Source organism: Canis lupus, chromosome 17 (assembly GCF_003254725.2).
Source record: "Canis lupus dingo isolate Sandy chromosome 17, ASM325472v2, whole genome shotgun sequence".
Lineage (NCBI taxonomy): Eukaryota > Metazoa > Chordata > Mammalia > Carnivora > Canidae > Canis > Canis lupus.
The window spans coordinates 21223359-21242717 of NC_064259.1; the positions used below are offsets into that span (position 1 = coordinate 21223359).

At 47.9% G+C, this 19359-nt stretch overlaps 2 protein-coding genes across 8 annotated transcripts; one reads left to right on the forward strand and one right to left on the reverse strand.

Moving 5' to 3' along the window:
* Positions 1-2235: 2235 nt before the first annotated feature.
* SLC5A6 (solute carrier family 5 member 6) lies at positions 2236-14260 on the reverse strand. Of its 7 annotated transcripts, none has more exons than XM_025454378.3 (18): positions 14120-14260; positions 13370-13435; positions 11029-11117; positions 9242-9781; positions 8856-8921; positions 8466-8517; positions 8021-8088; positions 7544-7698; positions 6991-7131; positions 6675-6804; positions 6062-6150; positions 5523-5635; positions 5102-5169; positions 4590-4676; positions 4260-4441; positions 3962-4065; positions 3623-3738; positions 2236-3217 (listed from the first exon to the last, which is right to left on the reverse strand). In XM_025454378.3, exons 4-18 carry the CDS (start codon positions 9629-9631, stop codon positions 3068-3070), a joined length of 1911 nt encoding a protein of 636 aa, XP_025310163.1. In that variant the 5' UTR covers positions 9632-9781; positions 11029-11117; positions 13370-13435; positions 14120-14260; the 3' UTR covers positions 2236-3067. The 7 variants fall into 7 exon arrangements, with proteins under 7 accessions (XP_025310163.1, XP_025310160.1, XP_025310158.1 ...); XM_025454375.3 differs by lacking the exon at positions 14120-14260 and adding an exon at positions 13841-13981; XM_025454373.3 differs by lacking the exon at positions 14120-14260 and adding an exon at positions 13622-13796.
* Positions 14197-19236, forward strand: ATRAID (all-trans retinoic acid induced differentiation factor). Its single transcript, XM_025454379.3, has 7 exons — positions 14197-14331; positions 15049-15170; positions 17692-17763; positions 17974-18045; positions 18146-18267; positions 18559-18656; positions 18878-19236. The coding sequence occupies exons 1-7, from the start codon at positions 14233-14235 to the stop codon at positions 18980-18982; spliced, it is 690 nt and encodes a 229-aa protein (XP_025310164.1). The 5' UTR covers positions 14197-14232; the 3' UTR covers positions 18983-19236.
* Positions 19237-19359: the final 123 nt, after the last annotated feature.

Genomic DNA, 19359 nt, shown 5'->3' on the forward strand with positions numbered 1-19359 from the left:
CCATCTGACCACAGGGCTTCCTCCCATACACATGCCCTTACTCCACTCAGGTTCACAGCCTAGGCTAGGCTGATCCCACATGCAAATGCGGTTTGAGTTCTAATTCTCCAGGTGGGACACACACACACACTGGCTCTGACAACCCACATCAAGCCACCTTCCATGTGATTGCCCTCCTCAGACTATGATGTCCAAGCTGGGCTACTCCCATGTATGGTCTCCCTCATTTCACTTGAGCTCTCATATGCACACCATACAGCCAACAGCACCAATACTACCTTGCACTGCTCCACCCAATGATTTTAGGACTGAATCATCCAGGAAGAGAAGGGGAGAGAGAAAGAACTCAGAAAATATTAACTATACCCAGAAATATTTTTCATTAAATGTTCTAGTCACATACTGCAATGTATGAGTGTACTGGCTCATAACATGAACATATTCTTACTGTGGGTCAAAGATTTGAAAGCCACTGACCTAGGAAGTTTTAGAATGATGATACAGTAGCGTCCCATTTAGTGTGTTTTTTGGACTCCCATCTCAAGACTCCTTGCCACCTGTGTGAAAACCCCATCCACACTCTTCCCTGGCAACAGATCCACTTTGCTGGGCTACTGGGAGTCAGACCTGGGCTCTAGTTCTGCCGCTCAACTTCTCGCTAGCCAAGCAATCTGGTTACCTTACACACTAAAAATGCAGATGATATGCAACATACTTCCCTCCCAAGACAAAAAATCAGGTAGTACACGAAAAGTGCTTTGAAAACTACTGTAAGGGCACCTGGGTGGCTCAGTGGCTGAGCATCTGACTTTGGCTCAGGTCGTGATCCCGGGGTACTGGTATCAACTTTCACATCAGGCTCCCTGTAGGGAGCCTTCTTCTTCCTCTACCTAGGTCTATGTCCCTCTGTGTCTCTCATGAATAAATAAAATCTAAAAACAAAGAAACAAAAACAAAAACAAAAAAACCCACACACAAAACCCAAACCTGCAAATACAATCACAACGGACATCCAAGGAATGTGTAAGTTCACTACATGCAACCTAAGTGAATCTTTAAACAACTCTGAAATTCACACTTAAAATAGATGAGATTAAAGCTTAATGTTGAATGGCTCAAAAAATATTTCAATCTAGGTCTATACATTCAGCTTCATCCTCATATTCATTAAGTGGTACTTTTAAAGATTTTAAGTAATCTCTACACCCAATGTGGGGCCCAAACTTACAACCTCAAGATCAAGCTGCCTGCCTGCTCTTCTGACTGGGCCAACCAGGTGCTATGTAAGTGGTACTTTCAAAATGTGTGAATGTTTAACTTTGTTAAAAGTGGAGCATCTTTGTTCTGTTATGGAGTCTGAATTATTTATATGAATATGGAGAACCAAATGTATTTACCATTTTCTCTTAAACATCCTGATTCTTGAAAGCTTTGAATCCTCTGGATTTTCACCCTTTCCATGCAAACATAGCCAACAAGAAAGGATTCAAACCAAATGAGGCAACCGTGAAATGACGGTGGTATCTGGTGCAGGGTCCTGGGGTGGCAGTCATTTCCTTAGATGCAAAATGGTGGCCAAGTTTAAGGCCCTTGCATGTAGGTGATGGGAACATGTATTGGAGAATGAACACATGGGAGCCTGGTTAGGTTTGGAACTCTGGCAGCTCAGTGGGGTGGGGTAGTTAGCCAAGACCAATGTCCCCTCAGCCCCTAGGATGAAGGGCTGTCTAGAGGGCAGATCTTGGGGCAGAATCCACAGGCCTGCCTGGGATTAAGTCTCTGCTGAGAGGCCTGGAGAGCCTATGTAGAGCTACTTCTGAGGAGCTGGATGAGGCTAGGGCAGGGCAGGGACCAGGGGTGAGTGGGCCTGAGCAGTGTTCTTCACAAGAGTCCAGCTAGTGTTCTATTTTTAAAGCCAAGTAACAGAATTCTTCCTCCAGCCCCAAAAGTGAAAATCCAAGCAGCAGTGATTGTTCTGATCAAGGAAAAGGTGTAGGGGCACAGAAGACAGCCACAGGGGATGAAAAACAGCAGAGGGAGAGTGTGCATCAGATGAACACAATGCTGTACCCTGAGGACATGCCAACCAGTCACCAGATCTTAAAGAGCCAGTGCCAATCCCCTTTCACCTCTCCCCAGCAGAGGAAAACCTGTGCAGAAGAAGGAGCACTTTACTCCTGCCATGGATAGGACAGGGGTGGACCAGAATAGCTGTGAACAGTACAGGAGTCCAGATTCCAGGTCCGTTAAGTTTTTATTCCCTCAGAACAGAGATATGTGGGAAAGAAACTCCAACAGAAAACGTGAACAAAAAAATGACACTAGGATAGTGTGCCAGATGGATGGCACACTCCACAGTGGACATGGTCATGCCCTGGTTTCCTAGATTGACATGTGCCCCATCTCCAAGTGCCCATAACATAGGTGGAGGGTGGGGGCAATGAGGTGGAAAGCTTCCCTACTCTATGCAAGGGAGATGAATGTACCAGTCTATTCTGAGGTCTCTCAGGAACACCAAACCTTCCCCCTCAAGAATGGAGGTAGACAGGTAAGAATGAGAGGGGTCTGGGCATCATAGACAACTGGAAAGTAGTCACAGACCCTTTGTGGGTAACAGAATCTATGCTTAAATAGTACCACAAGAGAAGCAACAGCTGGCCAAGGCAGCTTTGTGTTTCATGGTAAACATGGCCAACCTTGTCAAATCAGGCTCCAGAGCAGTGATAACTAGCACTACTGTTTCTATTTACTTCAAAGGAGCCTGATGATGGTTAATCAGAAGCCATTATCCATTTCCTAGAGGATCTGCTTCGATCCCCTTTTCTAACAAAATCCTGTCCCCCACAAGCCTGGTCCTCTAGAGAAGAGACTGTCAAGGGACAAGTAAAAACCCTGTCCTGCCCTCAGACTTCCCGTGACACGACAGCTTCTACTGCAGCCCAAACACCTAAAAACAAGGTACTTTGGTGGGCTAGATAATCCAGTCCTTGATTGTCCCTACATGGTACATCATGTGACTCATCTCTATACTACAGAATGGCCTCTAGCATTGGGATCTGAGCCCAGATCACAGTGAGGTCTCTTGGAGGATGAAGGTGGGGCTGTTCCCCTGGTGAGCTGAGCCTTCTTCAGGCACTGCCACGGCCTCATCTCTGCTGTTCTTCAACATCCCATTACTCATCTTCTCTGGAAATTCAGCAGTGTCTGCCGAGAGGTCCTAGAGAACACACAGAGCAAAAGGAGTGGAAGGGGTGGGGTGAACATGAAGACATAGGGGTGAAGGAACTCAGGCTGAAAAGGTGAAAGACCTTGCTTTGATCCCTACTGGAAGGGAGATCAACAAAGGGCGGTGGGGAAGAAAGGGAGTAGCAAAGCACAAGGTGAGTGGTGGGGGGCAGGCAGCAGAACAGAGTTGGGCACCTCTCTGGGCTGGGACCCTTCTGCCCACTAAGCCAGCACTCCACTGAGGGGAGACGCTGGGACAGTTGCTGGGGGACAGTCCAGGTTCAGACGAATAATGAGAGTTGCTGGGGAGGAAAAAGGAAAGGGATGAAAGGGAATCTGGAAGGTCTGGTAGTGATCTGGAGAAGAAAGGGTATAATCTAGACAACACAGCTGCTACCTGGCTGTAGCTTATGCAGTGAAATCGCTTCTGACAGGACAAGGGCAGGAGAGCAAGGAGTCTTGGCAACACTGGGTAAATGGTCCGAGGATTCAGGGTCCGGCCCCGCATTCCCCCTGAAGGCAAAGGTACTCCTGAGTTTCCCACCGTGTAACCAGTGTACACCCAACAAGCCATCTGTTCTCAGGGGTATGAGTCCCCAGCCCCTGCCCACCTCCCAGAGCTCAGCCAAGAAGCCCAAGGAGCCCAAAGGGCAGGGTCAGTTCTCCCTGAGTCCAGATTCCTTGAGTGGCCTACCTCAGTCTCACTTTTCTGGGTCCCCATTCAACATGCCCTTACCAGTAAGCAGACTGACAATCAGGCCCACCACAATGACAGTGGTGGAGTTGTGTGCGCTGTACCATAAATATGACAAGGAATAGAGCCGTTTCAGCCCTGTAGGTCTGGGGAGAACAGGAATAAGGATAGTCAGCAATTTGCTGACAGAGTTATTCCTCAGGGACACAGTCCCAGGATCTTGGGATGCAACACCCAACACATCCCAGAAGACTCTGGTGGCCCATTCCTTACCAAGAACTCTGGAAAACCCCTCAAAAATGAGCTATTCTCTCCAAGGAGTGAGCAAGACCCAACTCACTTGGAGAGGGTGGTTGAGGGCATCAATGTGGTCATGGTGACAGTGGTCAGGTTGCTAGGCAGGAAAAAGCTGGATGTATTAGAGGGAGAAGGAGCCATGCCGGAGGCCATGTTGGTCACTATGCTCCCGATGCCGATCCAGAAGGCCATGATGAGTCCAGCCAACAGGCCCACAATGGCACCCTGCCCAGAGACACAGTACATTCTCCTGTCATGATGCCAGTCTTAATAAATCTTCACACCAGTTCCCAGAACTCACGAGGAGAGCCCTGCCAAGCCATTCCTCACATCCACCCCTGTACACAACTGTGGAACCAGACGGATCACTCACAGGAGGGTTGGCACAAGGAAAGAACATCCCAAGGCAGAAGAGTCCCAGCAGCGGCCCCCCAACCATGCCAAAGATGCTGAGTGCTGCCTGTGGAGAACAGGATGGGGGGCGGGGGGGAAGAAAAAGGAACATTCAGGCTCAGAGACCTCCAGCCTCAGCAGTGTAGAGCACGGCCACCCATCAACACCTCAGTGCCCCATTCATCAGATCTGTCTATATCTTCTACCTGGAAACAACAGAATGCAGGATTCCAGAGGGTGAATCCTGGGAATGTTAATGGAATGTGCTTCGGGATCTCCTCTGAGACTGATCCCTAAGATGTCTCTGAGCCAACAATATCCTGGGAATGACTCTGGGGAAGGCTATTTACAGCTAAAGGTGTCCATCAAAGGTGAATTTGTAATACTCATCTCTGTACTATTTCCTTCACATCAGCTGTCTTCCTCAACTTCCTGTTTCAATCAGCTTCTTCTCTCCCTTAAAAACTAATTTCTTCTCTGCATAGTCCTTACCTGTAGCACGGGTCCCATCTGGGAAGAAATATAGGCCATTCCCAGACAAAGCAGCCCATAGCCAAAGGCTGGGGAAAAAGAAGGGAGAAAATAGGCAAAGGTAAGTTTACACATTACAAAGGGGGAAAAGTAGAGCACACCTCCTTCCCCAGCCAAACCACTATCTCTGTGTTCCTGGAAAAAGGGCATATTACCTCCTGCCCCAGCTCCAGTCCCTCCCACTTGGTCTTCCCTCCTATGTGACTCAGAGACCTTCCCAGGAAATGCCCTGATATCAACAAGGTTGTGTGCTTCGTTGGGCAAGCGCTGAGCCTAAGCTAAAGCTGGTGCTGTAAAGCAGGCTGATGACTTAAAAAGCACCCCTTCTAAGGGTGTGTCTTAGAAAAAATACAACTGAAAAGATGAGGAAGCACAATCCCACCAAGGATTCTGGAAAGCATGATGGCCTGGACTTCAGAGAACTGAGGGAACCAGGGTCGGATCAGATCTTCCATCGTAACAGTTGCCAATGAATTAAAAGCAGATGATATGGTGCTGAAAGGAGGAAGACAAAGACGAACCATACTGAGTCTGGGAGTTGAGAGGCAAAAGCAACAGGGGCCCTACTGAGGGAGTAGCACCCTAAAGGCAGGAGAGGACATATGCAGCCAGAAGCTGTCCTCACAGTTGGCAGTGGAAGAAGAAGCCAGAAGGCAAGGACATCTTGTCCTTTTCTGAATGAGGTACAGGTTTTAATCAAGTAGAATCAATTCCTGGTGTTGTAAAACAAGAATCCTTCACCAACAAGGAGGCATCTCCTGGAGAGGATATACTCTATTCTACACAGATGAGCTGTCCCTTGTCATCCACAGATGGATGGGCACATTGAGAAACTCAGAGAGGTCCCCTCCTCCGCCCATCACTTTGTGCCAAGTAGGGATCAGGTGCACCAAGCCTGAGGGAAGTGGTCAAAGGAGATACCTGAGGGAGCCACTGAAGAGGCAGGCAACAAAGAGCCCAGGCAGGCCCGGCAGGCCTTTCAGGAGATCCATCACAAAATACAGGACAAACTGCAGGCAGAGCAGAAGTGCACAGCTCTCTTGAGAAAGGAGCCCTTCCCCAAGGGAAGTCCCCAGGTGTGCCCCTACCAGTCTATGGAGAGTGGGTGATTAAATAAGAGGGTTAAGCACTGAAAGTGACCCACAGTTAGTGGAGAGAAAATGGGCTCTAGATAGAGTATAATGCAGTTCATACCCTAGCCCTGCCCCTGACTAGCAGTGTGATGAGCATTCTGACCACCTGGATGAGGCTTTTTCTTTCCCGTAAAGTGAGGCTGTGTAAGGATTAGAGAAGACCAGATACGTGACAGCTCCCAGCAAAGCGCATTACACAGTACACAGTGGTGAGCCAATTAAGAAAGGGCCCCACCCCAGCAGGGTGAGCACTATGATTAGGTGATGCCGGCCAGGGGCTGGGACCCTCATGTGCTAGACTGTAGTATCCCACAGTGAAAAACGACTTACATCCATTTCCTACCCAGGGTGAGAGTCCATTCGGGCCTCATGGGCACAGAAGGGTGCCGAGGACTTCTCACCTGGTCAGGGGCTGCTTGAGCCTGCTGGGTACTCATGGGACACTTCTGGTAGTAGACAAACATGACCAGGCCAATGAGGCAGCTCATGCAGAGGACCACCTGCTGGCAAGGGAAGACTGCATAGCAGGAGCTGCAAAGAGACCAGTGCCAACGAAACCGAGGCTGTTAATCGACACCCTTAGGCATGCCTCTGAGCCCCAGAAAACAGACCGATATCCTGACCCCAATGGGTATAACCTGCCCTAATTCCAAATGCCCCATGGAACTGGGACTCCTCTTCTCCCCTCTTCCCTGGACATCATGTCCCTGCACTCACAGCACAGCGGCCTTCTCTGTGCGGGAACTGAGGTAGCGCTGCACCTGAGCCTGGTTCACTCCATACAAGGAGAGCATCATGAAGACACCCCCGAAAGCCAATGTCCAGAAAGTGTGCCGAACAAAAGGATCTGGATCCAGCCTGCAACAGACACCAATTGCTCACTGTGGCATAGGCCCAGACAAACATAGTCTTCCTTGAACTCCTCCAATGGGGGGACTGAACAGAGTGGAGATGCTGCTGCAGGGCTAAGGAGCTACTGGAGCTACTGAAGTTAAGAACCAGGTAGACACAACAAACACTGCAGCAAGATGGAGGATAGGTCCCATTCCTCCACCCCACAGACTCATGCCAGGTACTAAAAACACTTTGACCCTCCTTCCCCACTAGCGAGATCCCTGTGATCACTCTCCATCTATGCAGTGGCAGCTTGTCTCAGTGCTGCCCCTAAGGCTTCCACAGTCTGTCCTCTGCCTGCTGCAGCCCTGAGTTCAGGCCCTAGGATGGGTTGGTTCCCAGACACTACAGATCACCGGGATAAGGGTATACTTACTCGATCCCAGAGATGCGGCCATGCTTGGAAGCCACTTCCCACACATGCACCATGCCGCCCACCTTGCGTGACCCCACTATAATAACCACCAGCTGTCCTAGGAACATAACCAGCGTCTGGAACACGTCTGTCCAGATGACTGCCTTCAGCCCACCCTGCAGGGCAAAGAAAGCATGTCTGCCACACATGTCTTTAAAACCACCCACAGTGAAGACACCATACCACCAGCAAGGAACCATACTGTCACCAGGGAGGGCTATAATTGCTGAGACTCTGCTGACATCATTCCCACCCCAACCCCTACTTTTGTACACCATCCCCTTTCCTACATCCTACCCCCCACCAAAGTCCCATTCCAACTCCTACATAGCATTTTATCCCACTCAAGAACTTTATTCCATTTCATCTACACTTTTACCTCACCCCTTTTTATTTCCTCCCTTCTCCCCCATCTCTCCTAAGACTTGGTACACTTACCAGAGCAGTATAGACAGTACAGACAATGCCTATGGTCAGCACTGAGAGCCACAGGTCAAAGCCAGTTACTGCAAACAGATAAAAACCATATTCCTATCTTTGGAAGAGGGTTTCCCAACAGAGAAACCAAAAAACCTCAGTAAGACAGGAAACATTTGGTAATTAAGGATGAAATAAATCATTCACCACAATGAAAAAGAATGTTTGAACCCCACCAAAAGGTGATGATTAACCAATTCAGATGAGACATGGTAATCTTTGATTAGCTTTCAGAGTGAGGTGAACCAAGAGGTAGAAGTAACTCTAGGAGACTAGCCAAGGGCTCATACAGTGAAGTAACTCCTAGCCAAAGTTGGATTCTTTTCTGCACTCTCCTCTAGCTGCCCCTCCCAGAGGTGTTTTCCCAGCTTGCTGTGGCTGAGAGCCAAGGGCTATTACTCCTCACCTGCATTGAGGGCCAATGATGGTGCGTAGAGCACAACTCCCATGTAGATCACCTGTTGGGTGTGGAAAAGAGAATGTGAGGGGGAAGGGAAATGAGGGTGGGTAGAGAGAAAAGATGGACTTCAGCTCCAATATCCTAATGGCCTTCCTTCATCTAGGCTCACTTCCGTCTCCCTTCTAAATCTTGGCTTGCTGCCTCCAAAGTGACTATGCTGGAACTGGAAAGAATAGGAAGCAGGATGCCTCTGGTGACTTCAGGGACACTGACCCCTAGTGGGACCTTCAATCTTGCCAGTCTGAGAGCAGGGAAAGCTCAGAATATTTCAATATACTGGAGTCTGAGTCCTGCTACCATATCTCAGGCTCAAATTATACCCTCATTTCTACTTACCATCTGGAAGATGAAAGTCACGGTCCCACAAACCCGCACAGCTTTATTGAATCGGAGCTCCAAGTACTAGAATGTATACGCATATATATAAATAAATAAAGTATTCTTCCCCACTCTATCCCCACAATTCATCCAAAACTTCCCTCAAGAAGCCCAGGAACACAAAGAAATATCCAACTCCTGACCGTTCTGGGCCTCTCAGCACAGCACCCTCCTTCCCCTCATCTGACTTCACCCAGAAAGAACTTGGAAACATGATGTGTCCCATCACTCTCATTAGGCAGAAGAGGTCCAGGGGCCCAGACTCCTCATCTTCCTTCTGCCCTCTTCCTTCTTCCCATCCCTGATCCTAATGGTCCTATGTACTCCTCTTCCTCCCTGCTTACCTCATAGGCACTGGTGAGATGCAGGCGGTAGAAGACAGGGATGAAGACATGTGCAGGGATCAGCAGGCCCAGGAAATAGGAGCAGCCCAGGAACCAATACTGGGTCCCAAAGCGGTAGATCTCAGATGGCACACCCAAGATGGCCACGGCTGATTGGAAAGTGGCCAGCAGGGACAGAGCCACAGGAAGACAGCTCATTTTGCGGTCCGCCATGAGCAGTTGGCCAACGGTGTGCTGGCCCCAGCCCCGAAGGGCATGGTAGAGGCCAATAGCAAGTGAGAAAACCAGCAGCAGAACAAACACCACATAGTCCACAAGGGAGAAGGTAGACGTGACCGTATCTGTGTCTGTGCCTGGGAGCCAGGGGCAGGTGTCCACCCCTACACTCATATCTTCACTCTGTCTGTGACCTACAGCCACTTGCTGCTCCTGGGCTCTGGGCTGCCACTCAGCTGGGCAGTAGCAGGCAGGTGGCTACAGCCTGGACTCCAGCCACGATCTCACAGTCCTTCTCCACCAAGTGACATTGTCCAAGGTGAGCTGCAAAGGAATCATCTCCTAGTCAGAATACGCTGCCTTCATGGGCACCCATCCTCAGGCCTGTGTATCCCACACCCATCAAACTTGGACCAGCCAGCTCTGTACAGCCCTTGTCGGTCTGGAGGTCCTAGTATAGCTTTGGTAGGGGAGGGAGGAAGGATGCAGCAGAGTGAGACAGCCAGGAGACAACTGCTTGCTTGTCCAAGACCATTTTTGGCATACACAGCTGTGAAATATAAGAACCTTCTTGGGGTGCCTGGGGGGAGGTGTAATCAGTTAAGTGTCCCACTCAGTTTTGGCTCAGATTGTGAGATCAAACCCTGTGCATCACGCTCTGCACACAGTGTGGAGTCTGCTTAAGATTCTCTCTCCCTATGCCCCTCAGCCTCCTCTCTAAAATAAATTAAATCTTAAAAAAATGAAAGAGAACCTTCATAGGTCTCTACCTCAATATCTCTCTCTCTCTCTCTCTCTCTCTCTCTCTCTCTCTCACACACACACACACACACACACACACACACACACAAATCAACCCTGGCCCACACACACACAAATCAACCCTGGCCCGCACTTCTTTTCAAAGATTTCCCTGCCCACTTACAGGCACAGACCCAGTCTCTATAATATACCAAGCCAGCAGACCCCAGCCTGGCGCCACAGCCCAGCAGGGAAGAAAGAATGGAGACTGGGGGCACTGGGTAACTCAGTGATTGAGAGCCTGCCTTTGGCTTGGGGCCGGATTCCAGGGTCCTGGGATCAAGTCCCATATCAGGCTCCTCACAGGGAGCCTGCTTCTCCCTCTGCCTCTCTGTGTCTCTCATAAGTAAATAAAATCTTAAAAAAAAAAAAGGAAAGAAAAAAGGAAAAAAATGGAGACTAATAACAGCATGGCTTCCTCTCTTTCCCCTAGCCTAAGCCCCCAACTCTCATATTCCCAGTGTCACCTTCCTAACAGGGTCCCTTCTCAGTACTGATCCCAAGTAAGATTATCTACATGGCAGCCCCAAACTCCATTCCACGCATCCCCAGGCCAATCTCTTCATTCTCCCCAACACTACTAGATAAGCCCTGCCACCTACCACTCAGACCCTCTCTGTATAACACTATAATCGACAGGAGATCTGGGAAGAGTGCTGGGATTCAAAAGTGAGAGGGCAACATGCTGGAACCAGAGGTTCAGAGTTACAATTACAGAAAAGCAAACCAGCCAGGTAAAGTGTTCATTTCCTCTTGGGGCAGGCACCTACCTGGAGAAGACTCTGTTCTGAGGCAGTGCTGTCTGAAGCTGTGTGTGTCTGGAGCTGGGCAGAAGCTGAGGGTCTGGCTCTATAAGTAGCTGAGGTGAAATCAGGAATTAGGGGCGGAGTGAAGCTCGGCAGCTATTTGCTCTGGCCCCTTCAGGGAACCAATCAATGCGATCCAAATGGCCCTATTACCCTGTGGCCCCCAAACTCCAGCTCAGTCCTAGAGGCTCCAGAGTGGGGAATAGGGAGCTCACATTCAACAGCATTCCTAGCTGGATTAAGCTTTCACTGTAAGTCACACTTGGCACTATGAGCTAGAGAGAATTAGAAAGGAGCCCAGAGAAATGGGAAAGTTGCTTTCCTGACTCCTGCACAAAAAATACTAATCCTCAAAGAATATAGCATTATCCTCAAAACAAGGACAGGATTATATTACTTCAAAACTTGAGAGAACGTTAAGAGATCACTATCACAACCCCCTTAGTTACCAACAAAGACACTGTGGCCCAGATGACTCAAGTGATCTTTCCAGAACCACAGAGCTGATTATCATCATCATCGATTAGAGCTCAGGTCTACTGATTCCCTGTCCATCCACTCTCCATGTACACCACAATGTCTTTAGAGGATATCCATGAGAGATACTACTCGTTGACATAGAGAAAAAAAAATTCAAAAGCATGTCAGGTTTTCAGATAGCCTAAATGATGATAGTTAATGCTTTCTGAACACCCCCCTTTCTTTTTCTTTCTTTTTTTTTTAGTGAGGCAACTCAGCTCTTTTTGCAACCCAGCGGTGTGCCATGTATGTTACAAGCTTTACTAGTGATAAACAATGAAAAAGTACCCCTTGGTATCACCTTTCGGTTTATGAACTTTGCACGAACTCTCTAGTTCTTAAGGAAACAGAAAAATTAAAGAACTTGATTAAGGTTACAAAGCATGATACAAAACAAGAAACATAGAAAGGTGCTATCTGCACGGAAGACAGGTGGCTTTCCAGGGGCCTTAGGGCAGGTGATTTACCACAGGGCTCATTCTCACTATTCCTAGAACCAGGGCAGAAGCAGAATGTTAATTGTAGTCAGTCATTCATGGAACAAAGTTTAGATTCCAACTAGTCTAGACACCTGTTAACCTATGTCTTCTGTTCTTGCCCACTAGCAGAAAGATCAGCCTGCCTGTCTTTAGTTCTTCTACACTGTGTTCTTGGGCAGATGTTGCCTGGCTGGCAAGATACGGCCTTACACAGACCAAACCTGAACTCTGAACCTCATGGGGCCAACAAAGAGAGGAAATCAGAGCCGCAACTCTTGGATCACATGTTCTACAAGTCACAAATGTTAGTATCCAGAACAATGTTCCCAAGAGGCCACTCTGGTTTAACCTAAAGATGCCCTGGGCCTTTGTACATTGCAACATACTTAGTTCTCCCTACTCCTTGGCAAATTTTACTATGATAGAGGGAATGGAAAATACTGGAGAAAAACAGAAGGTATCTGCTGTGTGCAAATAAAAAAAAACACATAGCCATAAAGGGTTAGTGATAAGGCGATGGCAATTACGGAGAGGAAAAAAGGTCTCAGCGTAGACTTGAACACAGACATACAGGAACTAGAGACTCTCCTGCTGCGGTACACTGGTGGAGCTTCTTGATAGAATTCTATTTTCATGAAGTGTAAAGAACCTTCCTGGATAAGCTGAAGAGAACCAGGCAAGACAAGAAAAACCTGATCCAGTAACAAAGTGTTCCTCCGACAGGATTTTGATTCTAAGAACAGGATAGTTAGTGGTTTTCTAAAAACTACACTGTTCTAAACCTCATGGATTTACATCTCTTTGAGACAGGGGGTGCCCAAAGGGTGGACTGGTTTCACTAAAACTGTAACACACAGTAGTGGGCTGGGAGACCCCTTTTAAAAAGTGTAATACACACAGAAAGGGAAGGGAATCATTCTACACCACCCTACCTCCCTCACACCCATCTGCACTGAATGCCTGGACTCCTCCAAAAGGCAAAAGGGGACACCTGCAGGAACAACTGTCCCAGAAAAGATTCCTTCAAAATCTGTCCTTGTGCCTTGAATTCCTCAAGGTCTGAAAGGCTTTGGTACCCTTATGAAAATACCTTAGAAAACGAATGCTTTAGAGAACGTGGTGGCCCGCTGAAAGCAAATCCTTTTAGGAGATTCCACATGTGGAAGGGAAGCCCGGGCTGGCCATTCAAGATGGGTCAGCCCTGACGAGCTTCTGCCTGGCCCTAACCAAAGGGAACACGCAGTCCCTGCGGGCGCGAGGTGCGCGGCTCCCCAGGGCTACCCTGGTAGCGCTCGGCTTTCCCTTACCTCGTGGCTCAGCCAGGGCTAAGAAGGTCCGGCCGTTCTTCCTGAGATCAGCATCGCTTCGTTTTTCTGGGAAGGAAGTGGGAGATGAGAAGGCAGGCAAGCGCTTATCCCGCCCCTCCCTCCTCACCAAGACTCCGGCCGCCACGCGGACTCCCGACTGAGGTGAAAGGGCCAGGGTGCCCGGGACCTTCCCAGGCTTGTCTCCTCCCGCCAGAGTTTGCCCTTCACTCGTCGCTCCTCTATCACCCTTACCCTCTTTATTTGCTGGCTTCCCGCCTTCCCTCCACACGTGAGGTAGCTGAACCACTACACCACGCGTTCTCAACTCAGATCTTCCCGCGCCTCCACGCGGGGAGCCGGTTCGCCCCGCCCCTGCCCTCCCCGCCTCGCGCCACTCTCAGGAAGCCCCTGGGCCCTGGCCCCCATGCGGCGGCCCGCCCCGGTCCGGCCCATCTGCAGGGTCTCCTCAACCTTTGGGCGCAGCGGCACGGCAGAGCCGGGCACGCCACGTGCCGGCTGAGTGACAGCGGAGGCCCGCCCCCTGGCCGCCTCACGTGGCGCCGCCATGTTTACTGAGGGCGGACGGAGTGGGCCCCGAGCCACAGCGGTGACGCGACCTCGGCGTCCGGAAGCGAGGAATGCGGAGCTGAGAGAGCGGCACCGGGGTAGCCTTCGCTATCAGGGAAAAAGGAGAAAGAGTTGACCAGTCCTCCCCAACGGGGACTGGGGCGCACAGAGAAGAGCTCTGACCTCAAGCAGCAGTAAGCCCCAGCCCGTGCGGGGCACTAGGCCACGCCCGGGGAGGGCTGGACCACACGCGCAAATCTCGCGAGGCGCTGAGAAGGACGAAGGGAGCAAAAAAAATGGCTCTTCACGGGTCGCGCGGTTCTTCGTTCCTGGTGCCTTGGGCAGCGGCCGTGCTCCTCGCTCTGGGCGCGGAAAGGGCCCTGGCGCTACCCGAGGTACAGAAGCAAGCTAGAGGTCGGGCCGAAGCAGAGTTGCTGGGCAGCCTCGCTTCGCGATCGCCCGCCCTCGCCTCTCCGCTCTCCCCAGCCCGCCAGTGGGTCGGATTTGGTCCTTGAGGCTTCCCCAGCTGTAGCCCAGCCGGCTGCGGCTCCCGAGTCCGCACGCTGCGCAGGTCTCCCAGTGCCCTCGACCTGCTGACGTAGACCTTTAAAATGTGATCTCCTTCTTCCTTAATCTTTGAATAACTTTAAATGTTTCGACTACTGACCGAGTCCTCTGGCTCCTCTTCAAGCTCGTCACGCGCGAATGCCGTATATCGTGCCCGGGCAGTACTGTACTTTGTGTAAAGCTCGATGAGTTCTTTTTATACCTGGCCAAACCGGGTCTGTCAGATTGAGAAGTCAATGGGGAGGGCATAATAAGTATGCCCAAGCAGTGATCCTCGAAGATGAGGGCCTTTCCTGGGCAAGGTGTGGTGCAGAAAGTCTAGTGTGTTGATTTGGCTCCTGGCTCTAGGAGAAGAAACGAATACCTTAGTCAAACTTGATGATAAAGATAGGACGCTTATCTGCCCAATGTTAAATAAGGATTCCGAAGAGTGTACTGGCAGTTAACTTTTTTTTTTTTTTTTTAATTTTTTTTTTTATGATACCTGTTTGTTCTTTTCTTAGCTTTTCTTTCTGGAATCTTAATAGTTTTTTTCTCTTCTGCAGATATGCATCCTGTGTCCAGAGAGTGTGCGAAATTTGTCAGAAGTGACCCTTTATTGTAAGCAGACACCAGGGCTAATGCTGCACAACCGCTGCTGCCTGAATCAAGAGGGCACCATTGTGGGGTGAGGGAGGAAAAGACAACTTTGGATACTGGAAGAGTTCCCGAACCGGATTCTTCTTCTTTTTTTTTTAAAGTAGTCTTCAACCTAACGCAGGGCTTGAACTTAGACCCTGAGATCAAGAACTGACATGAGGGCAGCCTGGGTAGCTCAGCGGTTTAGCGCGGCCTTCAGCCCAGGGTGTCCTGAGTCCCATGTCAGGTCCCCTGCAGGGAGCCTGCTTCTCCCTCGACCTCTCTCTCTCTCTGTCTCTCATGAATAAATAAATAAAATCTAAAAAAAAAAAAAAAAAAGACTTGACATGAGATCAAGGTCCAACACTTAACCAAATGAGCCACCCAGGCACACACACCCCCTAAACTGGATTTTTTTTTTTTTAAGATGTTATTCATTTGAAACAGAGAGAGAGAGAGAGCATGAGCAGGGGGAGAGGCAGAGGCAAGAGGGAGAAGCAGCCTCAGGGCTGGATCTCCTGTCACAGAAATCCTGACCAGAGCAGAAGGCAGACACTCAAACATCTGAGCCATCTAGGTGACACCTGCCCCCCACACTGGATTCTTAAAGGCTTGTCTGATTGGCTTTTGGGATGAATATTGATGCCTGTTTTAGGGACATCCAAACCATGATTCTCACACATTTAAATGTGTTATCGCATTTTTAGCTAGGTAAACAACCCTGTGATTCTTCCTGATTGAAATTGCAGAGAAATCATAATTTTTACCCATTAAAAAAAAAAAAAAGCCTTTTATGGATTTCTCTTAAGAGAAGCCTTGTTTTATTTTCAATTCTGGATTACTTAATGTGTGTCTCCATGAAATGACTCCCTTAGCCTCCAAGGCACTATGCTAATAGGGTATCCTTCCCTTTCAATTAATTCAGCCTTTGAGGCTAATTCCTCTTCTGCAAATTCTGTGCCCTGATGGTTAGTCCCTGCATTTTCTCCCTTTACACTCTGAGGATCCACCTCTTCTTATGGCTTCAGCTCTAACCACCATGCAGGTATTTCCCCAAACTAGATCTCTTAGTATCCTTGGCCCTCCCTCCAAGCTGAGGGTACACAAGATTCTTCTAGCGTCCTATTAAATATTTCCTCTTGAGTGTACCCTCACTTGAGAATCCTAAATGTCATCTATTCTGCTTTCATTCTCTTTGCCTAATTACCTAAATTCTTCTCTATAGCAAACTATCTGAAAATCAATTTTTTTCTATCTTTCTTTCCTCTCTGGTTTTAAAATTAGAATTGTCTGTTGCCTTCAAGATAAAGTTCAAAGCATAAACTACCACAGATTGGTCTCAATCCACCTTTCAAACATTTTTTTCCAAATATTTGTCCACTAAAACCCTTCATGAGAATCTGGCTTCAGCCAGACTCTCCTGCTTCCAAAAGCATTCCGTTTTTGTTTCTTTGTTCAGTCCCTTCTCCTTACCTGAAATTTCCTTCCTCTACCAAATTAAAACATATCTGTCCTTCAATTCTAGCATCTTCTGTGAATGATATTACTCAGTGCTAGAGTAGTAGCTCATCTTTTTTACTTTCTTTAATCCTTAGGGTAGTACCACTCAAAATTATTCGTATACTGTCCTGTGATTTCTTTCAGATTGGTTTTTTTTTTTTTAAGATTTTATTTTTATTTATTGATGAGAGACACAGAAAGGCAGAGACATAGGCAGAGGGAGAAGCAGGCTCCCTGTGGGGGGCCTGATGCAGAACTCGATCCTAGGACCCAGAGATTATGATTCTGAGCAAAAGGCACTCAAACACTGAGCCACACAGGTGCCCCTCAGATTATATTTTACTGTTCATATTGTTTATACATTTGGTGAGGGTCTTCCTCTATCACGCTGTAGGCCACTTGAAAGCTAAGATACTAAGGCTTTTCTTTTTCTCCCAATTTTTGCAGTTATTAGGCACTGTATTTAAAGAATAAAGGAACAGACAGCAATATATAGTGAAGAAAAAATAAGGTGGCATGGTCCTTAATATCCAATAATTTACCTCCCATCCATGGTAGAAAATGCACTTGGAAAAAACTTTCATTTACGTGACTTCAATTTTTTCTCCTATTTGAAGGCTTTTTGCAGATCTGAGACTCATAGTACTACAATGTGAGATTCACTTAGACAAGGAACAAATTTCTTTCAATATATGCACAGATGCATAGATACACTGATTAGAACAGTACTTTCCAATAGAACTTCCTGCCATGATGGAAATGTTCTGTATCTGCACTCTCCAATAGAGTAGCCACTGATCACATGATGAGTGGTTACTGAATACTTGAAATGTGGCCAGTGGAACTGAGAAACTGAATTTATTATTATTATTTTTTTACCTAATTGAAATAGCTACATGTAACTAGTGGTGACTGAATTGGATAGTGCAGAATTCAAACATCTACCACAGGATTTAGTTTGTGGCCCTGAACACAGCTGTATTCAATTAGTTTTAGCTGAAAAGAGGGTTATATTAGTTTACCACGGATGAGGAGAGACATAAAATTACACTGATTACTTTTTTCCCCAGGCTGGATCTCCAGAACTGTTCTCTGAAGGACCTTGGTCCAAAATTTCCTCAGGCACATACTGCTGTCATCATGTAAGTGGTTAGTTATCTTCCCTACCTAAAGGCAACTGTGGTGAAGGGTTGATAGTAAAGTCTTTGAGAATGGACTCCTAAAAACAAGTCTGAATATTAATGTCCAAACTTGGACAACTCAGAATAGGAACTGGATTACCAGCCCAAGAAGATATCTGAGTGGAAGTAGTGTTTTCCTAGAGCACAGTGCTAACAGTGTGTACTTTGCAGAGACCTGCAAGCAAACCCCCTCAAGGATGACTTGGCCAACACCTTCCGTGGCTTTACCCAGCTCCAGACTCTGTAAGTAAGGGTATAGGGTTGGGGAGAGAACCAAAGAGGGACAGCACTGTGAGCTCAGTAATTTTGAACTGTGCATTATGACTACCTATGTTGTGTTCAGGATACTGCCACAGGATGTCAGCTGTCCTGGAGGTATTAATGCCTGGAATACTGTCACCTTTTATATAAACAACCAAATCTGCCAAGGGCAAAGGAACTTTTGCAACACCACTGGGGACCAAGGTATGCTGTTTCACCTCCACCCTTCCAGGAACTGCCTTTCCTCCTTTCGTATTCACCATTTTAGATCTGACAGTAAAGTTGCTTAAGTGCTGCTTGTACAGGTTTCTGAACCTCTAACCCCTTACGAAAGATGTCGTAAGATATGTTGTATTATTTTTGTTATATTCTGATTATCTGAAATTTTCTTTTACGTCTGACCTAGAAATAATTGAGGAATCTAAGTTGAAGCAGATATTTGGGAAACCTACATAATGAGATCCAGTAATGTTTCTGTTTTTCTCTGGCTCACAGAAATTTGTCCTGAGAATGGATCCTGTGTACCTGATGGACCCGGTCTCTTGCAATGTGTCTGTGCTGATGGCTTCCATGGCTACAAGTGTATGCGCCAGGTGAGGAATTAGGCCTTCTAAATAAAGGTAAGAGACATGCATAAGGAAGAACCTCTTGGAAAGAGCCATAAGAGGAGAGCTGCCGCAAATCATCTTGAGAAGAAAACTATAAGAGAATTGCCCTGGGAAAGGGGATAGATAAACTAGGAAAGAACTAGGTGTTAGGATGTAGTCCTTGGTGTAATGATGTATGAGGGGTTTTTTTGGTCTGTCATTCACAGGGTTACTTCTCACTGCTTATGTTCTTCGGTATCCTGGGATCCACCACATTATCTATCTCCATTCTGCTTTGGGGGACCCAACGCCGAAAAGCCAAGGCTTCGTGAACCACATAAGTCTTCATACTGACATAAAGATCTTCTTGATCTTAGCCCAACCCGGGAGATTTTACCCCTAGACAACCATGGTTGGCCTGCAGATCTTCCTCAAGACTGAAGCCACCTTTGACAGAAAGATGGACGGTTGCATAGCCTTGGGGTATTGTGGACACTGCAGTCCAAGAATGGACTAGAATCGGTGCCCCATTTGTGCTGGACTATAATAAACATCTTTTTTGTCGTTCTTTTTTCTATTTTTTAGAGAGAGGCGTCCTGGCTTTGTGTATTTCTTGGTTAGAGCGGGAGAGAGTTTTGAGGTAGTCGGTTTTCTTCTCCAGGTTTCCCCGGGCTTTGCAGTGGGGCGGAGTTGGGTGGAGAGGAGACGC